This window comes from Semicossyphus pulcher, unplaced genomic scaffold, assembly GCF_022749685.1.
Source record: "Semicossyphus pulcher isolate SPU_LCO1_2020_fin unplaced genomic scaffold, fSemPul1.0.p SCAF_3, whole genome shotgun sequence".
In the NCBI taxonomy this organism is placed as follows: Eukaryota; Metazoa; Chordata; class Actinopteri; order Labriformes; family Labridae; genus Semicossyphus; species Semicossyphus pulcher.
In genome coordinates this window covers 961052-970203 of record NW_027211704.1, presented here as the reverse complement: position 1 = coordinate 970203, position 9152 = coordinate 961052, and the positions used below count along the sequence as shown (strand labels likewise).

Below are 9152 nucleotides of genomic sequence, written 5' to 3'. Positions count from 1 at the left end.
CTCGGTGGAAACACACACTGTCCTCAACAAATGTGATTATGAGGATTAGTACTGTCTCACCCTGTTTCCCCCCACTCCCCCCACTCCTCCCCGTCCCCTCTGACCCTCTCAGTTGTCCAATGGGAGGGAGGGAGAGGGACAGAGCGGAGGGGAGATTTGGCAACAGGTTTCACTGCTCTGTCCAACATACTTTACTTCAGCTAACAAACAGCTCTGTCTGTAAATCTGCACAGAGACATTCACTCACATGGACACATCCATCAGACTGTAGCTGTCAGCTTTTCTTCATCCACAGCTGCTTTTGGAAGAAAAGTAAAGATGATTAGGACGATGTTTCAGCATGCAAAGAAACACCCAGGGGTAGGTCGCATTGCATCCATGTATGTTATGATATGATTAATAACTTAAACTTTTCCTCTTATCAGTGTAAAAATGTATATTTTTATTATTTCTCCAAAATGTGATTATAAGTTATAAAGTGTCACCATAGCATTCAGCATTCGGCACAATTTTCATTTACTGACAAATCCATAGGTCAAGTAATTACAGAAAATATTTGCAGACATCAGTAGCAGTCCTATTGTTAAATATCTGTCACAGAAACCTTGACAGAATATAAAAGCTCGGCTGGGCAATGGAACTGAAAGCTCTTAAAGCAAGTCAGTGGACCTTTGATTCTTTTGTTACATGTCAAATAAAACTATAAATACTGATGTTTTCTTTTTTAAAAGGACCGTCTGCACAATATTAAATCATTAATGTGTTCATTAGCTTCATCACTGTCATAATAAAAGAAGACAGAAAGAGAAGGACAGACACAGAAGCTGTCCATGCTTGTTTTTCTAACTTGCCTCAGAGCTATGCAGAGGGTGACCCACATTCATGGATTGACAGAGTTGGTTTGGCTGTGTACCAGAAAAGTAATAAGGCCAGCAACAGAATCGAACCCCAGCGAGTATAAAACACTTCCTATATCGGTCAGGCCGAGTGGTGGAAGGTGAAACACACACTTGTGTGGAAGCGTATGAAGATATCAGCACCAGGGAGTGGACAGCTCCCTGCACACAGGCCTGTCTTGTGATTTACTTGGTGTGTGTGTGTGTGTGTGTGTGTGTGTGTGTGTGTGTGTGTGTGTGTGTGTGTGTGTGTGTGTGTGTATGTGTGTGTGTGTGTGTGTGTGTGTGTGTGTGTGTGTATGTCAGTCATCAAAGCTGACCTGCTTGTGTGTGTTTACGCGTGGTTGTTTGTACTTCAATGATGTAAGCTGAGGGTCTGCTGTCAGCCTACAACATGTGTGCATTGTACACTTGTGAGTCTATGTTAGCATGTGCGTGTGCATTCAAGTGCACAGTGAACCTGAAGATAAAACTGTGCTGCTGGGAGGGAACACGATTCAGACAGTCGACAGGAGCTGAAAACAGTCAATAGTCAATTGATCAATTAGCTTGTTTTAACCAAGAACTGCTTAAGCGGCCCGATGTGATGGTTCTAAAGATCACCTAGCCAGATGTTCCTGTGGTGTGAGGGATGTTCAGAAACATTTTACTTCCCCCAGGCTTTAATGAGTTTTGAATCAAAAAACAGCCCTTGGTTTCAGGATGTCGAATGTGAGTGCATGTCATTGCCCCTTTTGTCTGTCCTGTGCAGGATTTTAGGGTTCCACTGAGAATCAGTGATTGGTATATTTCCTTAAAGTCGAGCTGGAACGGCATTTCGAGAGTATCTAGCTTCCGTATCGTGACGTATCTTCGAGTGACACAGGACATGCAGGCGGGACATATCATTAGAGGGATTTGATTTGATCGTTGAGAAGTGGGCGTAGACAGACGTTCTCCACAGCGCAGTAGCTAGTTAACTGACCGAGCGTTCTTGGTGCTCTGCGGCTAAATGTTGCAGATTGATTGACAGGTGGATGTCATGATATTATTGGTTGAAATTGGTTGGTACTAGCTTACGTAAGCACACGTGATATTTTGTTTTACAGGAAGAAAAAATGATCTGATTTTCATATAAGAATACGAAGAAATAGATTTTCTGTATTTTTTTTCTGCATTATGCAACTATGCCGCATTTAAACGGTTATACAAGTTGTAGTTTTATCTTCATTTGCCATGTAAACAATGTTGTTTACTGTCTTTTTAAGGAATAGGGGTGAAAACCTGCAAGATTTTGAGCCTTTAAAAAGTAGTTGTTGAAGTCTTACAGGGTAGGCTCGTGACCACTGTAAGCTAGCAGTAAGCTGCCCTGTTTCGTCTTTGCTTATTTCTGCACGACTACAGAAAATAAAACATTTCAGAAGGTAAAAGAAAGAAATACTGAAACGTTTCCGATCCTGCTTTGATTTAGATCATCGAAATTTGAAAGCATACTGCCCTTTGACCCTAGATTCAGAGTCATTAGAGTCAGCACTCGAAACAATAGTTAGCTTCATCCACACTCAGAGTCCTGACAGCTTTAATGCTGACTTAAACGCGGTTTGCTGTCAAACCACATGTTGGCACTTGGGCTTCTGATTACTTGAGTATAAGAGTTGTCCAGTAGTTGTGTGCTGTGTAGTTTGAGTATGTAGCGGATATTAAAGTTTCATCACAAGACGTCTCCTAATCAACTACAAAGCAAGTGGCAACGCAATCAGACAGAAGACAGATGTCTGGATACAGCTGAGCAGAGACATCCTTCAGTTCAACCTGATCAAACTGTCAGCTCTCTACAGCTTGACTGGATCTGTGTGGGCTGAGAACAGCTGTTCACTCATGGCGTGCCTCTCTCTCTCTCTCTGTCTCATACATAGAGAATCTCATAGCAGATTTGTGGCAGTAAAGTGTTGATGAATAGATGCTGCGCGGTGAGAGGATTGACGCAGCTAAGCTTTGGCTGTTTAAGATGACATATCACATTATCCCCCTGTCCCCTTAATGTGCTTTTCTATTTTAATTCCTGTCATCATCACACCTCAGAACATCAAATAAAAGTGTGTCTACGCTTGTGTGTGTGTGTGTGTGTGTGTGTTTGAGTGCTGAGGCTGTGAGTGTGTGTCGGGCTTTGTGTGTGTGTGTGTGATGCTGTCGCTCAGTCTGACAGGTATAGTGTAGAGGAGGAGAGGCTGGCACACACACACACACACACATACAGAGATGCTGCAGCTCTCTCTTCCACTGCGTCCTTGCCCGTTCAACCCAGGCTGACAGTGAGCCGCCGCACACATGGCCTGGGCCTCATGCATATGGAGGAGGGCAGGGAGAGGAAAAACAGGAATAACAACTACCCGTGTTTGTGTGTGTGTGTGTGTGTGTGTGTGTGTGTGTGAGACTGTGTGTGTATTTCTCACAGGTGTATGTTCATGGTACATATCACAGCCAACCACTTGATGGAATATGTTTGTTTACCTTCATGTGTCTCTGCGGTCTGGGACTAATGCATTGCTCCTCTCCTCTATCCATCTCTCCTCCCCCCTTCTCTATCCTCTCCCCTTCTCTCCTCTCCTCTACCTATCTCTCCTCTATCCTCTCCCCATTCTCTCCTCTCCTCTACCTATCTCTCCTCTATCCTCTCCCCTTCTCATCTCTCCTCCCCCCTTCTCTATCCTCTCCCCTTCTCTCCTCTCCTCTACCTATCTCTCCTCTATCCTCTCCCCTTCTCATCTCTCCTCCCCCCTTCTCTATCCTCTCCACATTCTCTCCTCTCCTCTACCTATCTCTCCTCTATCGTCATCTCTTCAATCCTTTCCCTCTTCTCTCCTCTCCTCTATCCTCTCCCCTCCTCTTCTTTTGTCATCTTTTCAATCCTCTCCCCCTTCTCTCCTCTCCTTTTCCCGTCTCCTCTATCCTCTGTCCTTCTCTCCTCTCCTTTTCCCATCTCCTCTATCCTCTGCCCTTCTCTCCTCTCCTTTTCCCGTCTCCTCTATCCTCTGCCCTTCTCTGCTCTCTTTTCCCGTCTCCTCTATCCTCTGCCCTTCTCTCCTCTCCTTTTCCCGTCTCCTCTATCCTCTGCCCTTCTCTGCTCTCTTTTCCCGTCTCCTCTATCCTCTGCCCTTCTCTGCTCTCTTTTCCCGTCTCCTCTATCCTCTGCCCTTCTCTCCTCTCCTTTTCCCGTCTCCTCTATCCTCTGCCCTTCTCTGCTCTCTTTTCCACAGTTAATCCCTCAGTTTTTCTTCCTGACTGTGGGCATCACAGGGGCCAGCCTCTACCTGATCCGTCTGGCGAGAGGACCTCATGTCAGGTAAGATCTTAATTTGAGTACGCTTGTAGTCATTGTAGTGATCCACCATCTTGATTTTGATGCTGTCAGATTTGACAGAATCTCTATTTTCTAAACTTGACTGAGGTTGGCGATAAAAGCCAGATTTGTTCACATAAGAGGCTCATTAAGGCGGCACATTCACGCTGACCGTCTCTTTTCCTGGAAAACATGAAAACTGTCCTCGACAGCTCTGCAAGCCGGAGCGAGTTCATTTCTCTGAGGCCACGCTTGCAGGGAGTCTGTGTCTCTGTAGTTCATCTATTTTTGCTCAATATGTCCACAAGAGGGGAAACGATACAACAAGAGACAAACTTACTTTGTTTTTTTATTTATTTAACATAAACATGCCTTTCAAAAGATCAACTCAGGCTTCCTACACGGTGCAAAATAAACACATAAAATCATTTGGTTACGGTAGAACAGACGGTCAGCGCTCCGAGCGAGCTGTGACAGAAGCATCAACATACCTTTACCTGTCTGCTGTGCTGGGGCTGAGAATCTCTCTCTCTCCGGCCGGGGCTGGGATTTGTATTCTCTGCCATCATCACCTCACGGTTCTTTTATTAGCTCGTTTCAGCTCAACAAAAGTTAAATATGAACGTATGCGAACGTGAGTGAGAACGTACGAACGTAAGTGACGCTGTGATGCAAGAGAGCGCCGACAGAGAACACGAGACCGCCGCAGTACTGCTGATTTTTTTTCAAATCTAATATTAATAGTAATAACTGAATATCTGGGGGTTTTTTTAATAACAATTCTGTTATATATTCAAATTTAGAATATTTATCAGAGTTCGTATAATCAAACGTTTATTTGTTATGGTCCTCTTCTCGTCACGATTTACGAACAGCCTAATGCGCTTTACGTTTTTAATGCAAAACAAGATGAAGATTTCTTAAAGAAGGTCACTCAATAAGTGAAAAGGATATTTATTATTATATAAATATCTATATTATTTATTATTTATTAAAGATTTTTATAATGAACGGGACAATTTACAGATAGAAAATAAACGTGTTCATGTTGCAAAGCTCAAAAACATCACTTTTGATTTTGTCGTGTATTTTTATCTTCCTTCATGTTCAACATATGTGATCAAATATCTGTTAATAATTCAAACAGATTTCAGTTTAAAGGTGGAGCCTAACAACAAATGTTAAGAGTGAAAATAAATTAGACCAGATCTGAAAAAGGTTTCGATTCATGAAGCAGAAAACTGTTACTGGACACGAGCTCCGTCCATACGAGTGCCCTGCATGTCTGTCTGTCTACTAGTATCACAACAAACCTTTTTTTCATTAGCCATATAAAAAGTGTTAGAGTTCATCAGAAATGCAACTGGCTGTAACAAATTGTCACATTTCAAAGCTTCCACAAACCCACTGAACTCAGTGACTGCACCTAAACAGTAAATGTGCGCTGTTTGTGTCCTATTCTGGGCCACACAGAGACACTTGTTCTGAGGGTCGGCCATAACGCCTGACCTCATCACCAGCTGGGGATGAGTGCTGTGGTCAGTGGTTTCCTCTCCCTCAGAGGCCGTGTTGTGTTTGTGGTAATGGAGGGAGAGGGGGAGACGTGCCCGCACTGTCATCAGCCTCTCGCTCTCTTTGTTTGTGCATTTGCTGCTTGACGTGCTGCCAGAGGGGGGGGAGAGGTGGAGGAGGAGGAGGAGGAGGAGGGGAGAGGATGGACAGACACAGTGGAGTGCTGTGAAATCCAGACTTTGGTTAATGAACAGCGGAGCACTGCCAAGTCACTGGGCTGAGTTCACCTCGTCTCATAATCACCTTGCTTTTTTTCCAACTTGTGTCTCCATCCAGCATCTATGGATTTATCTCCTTTTGTCTCCGTCCTTCTGTTCCTCCGTCTTCTTTCCACTCCTGTTTGTTTACATCTCTGTCTTCCTCCTCTCTGCAGCTTCTCTTTATGGTGCAATTTGCCTCCATCATGTCTGCCTTTATCATTCTCATGTGCTCTCTTCTCTCTTCCTCTCCTGTTGTTGCATGTCCTGATTCTTTCCACATGTGCAGCCTCTTGGACAAAAAGAACAACCCAGAGCCCTGGAACAAGCTCGACCCGACCTACCAGTACAAGGTAGTACTCCCCTTTCCACACAAAATAAGAGCACATGCCAGCTCACAACAATCATGTGGGCCAGGAAACTAATCTGGACAAGAACGATGTCCTCAATTATATTCTCTGAAAACCTCACATTCATCATGACTCAAACCAAAATAGATTTGGACCGACCAGTGCGAGCAAAATAATCTCAAATCAACACGGCGGCTTCCTGGATTCCTTCTGTCCAAACAAAGTAAAACAAAGTCTTTCAAAAACAAATTAAGGCAGATGGAACCGGGAGATTTTAAAGGTCTGTAATAATTTGCCTTACCTCTGCAACAAGGCCAGAGCCACACACAAACTAATGAAAATATTAACAACGCTGACCTAAAAGAGAGCAGGAAAACAACGGACAGCTCCCTGAAGAGGAGATGTGGATGATGTGTTTTTCAGAGAAAAGGAGGATTTTCTGAGCGGCTTCAAGGCCGCGTTGCTTTGCCGGTGGAATGAAAGTCGCTGCCGACAAAAGGTCAGGACACGGCATGTTTAATTCTCCACAGCAAGGCAAAGGTCTCACATCGAAATTCCACTGAAGTCCAAACAATGATCTTAATGAGGAGGGGGGAGTAGGAGGGAGGGGGGGAGAAGGGGGGGAGGCGAGGGTTTTAATGGCAGACCAATCAAGAAGAACACACGGGGAAATATGATCAGTGCGGGTGCAGAAATGTGTGCTTTTTATGGTGGTGATATGGGAACATGTGTATGCTGTCACACAATATAGACGTCATCCATCTGTGGTGCATGAGAACTGCTGTCCTAATAGAGCTGAGCAACAATCATAGTGTCATAGTAAATAAGTGTGTTGTCTATATTTGCACTCGGAGGGGTAAAAATATTCACCCCTGCCTCTTCTCTTCCTAAAGACAGCACTGATGAATATAATTTAAGCAAAGCAGATTTAAATGTATTCCTGCTGCCTTTCACAGTTTGTGGCCGTCAACACCGACTACAAGAACCTGAAGAAAGAGGGTCCTGACTTCTAAAGGTCCTCCGCACAACTCCACGGGCACCAAGTTTGGTCTGACCTCCTGCTGCCGCCTCAGTCATGTGAAACGCCTTCCTGAACCTCAGACTGTCCTGGAGCTGCACGAGCGCGGCTCTGATGTAACACTGTAACCATGTGAACAACAACCATTAAAGACGCATGAGACAGAAGGCTGGCTCTTCAGTGCATGACTGTGGTGTACAATTCTCCTGTGCTGTTTGTTTGCTACTTATTTACACGCTGCGTATTATTGATCATCAAATATTTGACTTTAGGTGGAGTTTAAACCGTAACAATTACACCTATCAATGTTCAGCGTTCCTGTCAATCCTCCTCCTACAGACTGATCAATATATCAGCTGCTAGGATCGATGCATATTGTTTAGTAGTGTTAAATATTCAGACTTACAATCTTACATTTTGAAGAGCAGCCCTCTGAGGAGTCGCAGGGTAACTCACGATGCGTGGCACACCATCATATCACGATACAGTGATTCTGAGATAACTGATAGATTGTAAGACAATCATAACGATACATCACGAAATCTAATTAACTTCTCCTTCGGCCAATTCATTTCCGTTTCCGTTACCTTCATGTCATAAGCGCCATCGCGGAGTCATGAGGTAGAGACACGAGTCAAAACGCAGGGAAAGCTGTTTAAAGCACCACATATCTATAAGTCAACATGCCGTTATTTGGCGCCCATCGATTATTGTATTGATATACTGCTATATCGATATTTTGTCCCACCATACTTTATGGTTTATCATAATAATGCAAAATCAGCAGAGAAAGGTCCACCTGTTTCTATGTCAGAAACGATATTTTTCCCTCCATTTAAAATCAGTGTGTTGTCAGATGTCACATTAGCTGGGTGCTGGTGTGAACGAGTACAGCAGCAGCAGCGTGAACAAGTCCAAACTTTGTCTCAAAACAGCGTCGGGTGCACGGTGGAAAAACAAACGCTCCGGCACTCACAGGATCATGGAGGAGTCACGTTAATGTGGGTAACGAGCGCGTTTCGTCTCTATGCCGTCTTCAGCATTCGTTGCTGGTGTGAACCCCACTGCTGAGAGGTCAAAGGTCAGGGTCTGATTCTGTAAAAGTGAGTTTACTTACTATACTTTATAAGAGAGCTGGTTTCTCACTCTGCAGCTCCCCTGAGCACTAAAGTACGTTTTGTTTTTACTGGCCACACCTCGCTGTTTAGACTCTTTGCTTGCTTTTTACAGAAAACATGCTCTGATAGACCTGCTGAGCCGCCTGCTCAACACCACACTGTGGACACAGCAGGTGAACATCATTAAGCCTTTAGCAGCCAAAGCCAGGGACACTTCTCGTAGTAATCGTGGAAACAAAACAAGAAGACTTTCTGCAGTCTCCATGTGTGCCCATCGTCTGAGTGCCAAAGTTTATGTTATGGAAAGTCTCTGTGAAAGTCTTACGTAAGACAAGACAGGACGCCTCAACCAGATCCAAGAGGTCAAAGACCATCTCCATGCTCACTGTGCTACCCTGCTATCAAACTAATAAAAGTGTGTCTGACATTGCCGTGCACAGCATGAACAGCCAGTTACTGAGCTCATACATGCGCTACAAAACCAAAATCCTGCTTTTAATTAAGGGAAAAACATTATTCACTGAGCTCGTCACAAATCCACTGATGTGGCGACACACAAGTCACACATGCTGAGCTCTGAAGTTCCCGATGAGGAGGACTAAAATAGAAATCAATCATGAGAGATGAATATCGGTGAGGGTCATGGAGTTCTTCTAAACCAGACTTCTGTCCCAGAAAGAAG

The 9152-nt window shown here is 44.2% G+C and overlaps 1 protein-coding gene across 1 annotated transcript; it reads left to right on the top strand.

Annotated features, from left to right (window-relative positions):
• The first annotated feature begins 205 nt into the window (after positions 1-205).
• Positions 206-7503, top strand: LOC138606423 (cytochrome c oxidase subunit NDUFA4-like). The gene is made up of 4 exons (XM_069678892.1): positions 206-360; positions 4133-4218; positions 6274-6337; positions 7291-7503. Exons 1-4 carry the CDS (start codon positions 319-321, stop codon positions 7345-7347), a joined length of 249 nt encoding a protein of 82 aa, XP_069534993.1. The 5' UTR covers positions 206-318; the 3' UTR covers positions 7348-7503.
• The last annotated feature ends 1649 nt before the right edge of the window (positions 7504-9152 follow it).

What these genes read in the sequence shown, in the direction of transcription:
- LOC138606423 (XM_069678892.1), top strand. Translation starts at nt 319, where the DNA reads ATGATTAGGACGATGTTTCAGCATGCAAAGAAACACCCAGGG. An exon ending in ATGCAAAGAAACACCCAGGG is followed by an intron (nt 361 to 4,132) that starts GTAGGTCGCATT and finishes TCTTTTCCACAG; the next exon opens with TTAATCCCTCAGTTTTTCTT. An exon ending in GCGAGAGGACCTCATGTCAG is followed by an intron (nt 4,219 to 6,273) that starts GTAAGATCTTAA and finishes CCACATGTGCAG; the next exon opens with CCTCTTGGACAAAAAGAACA.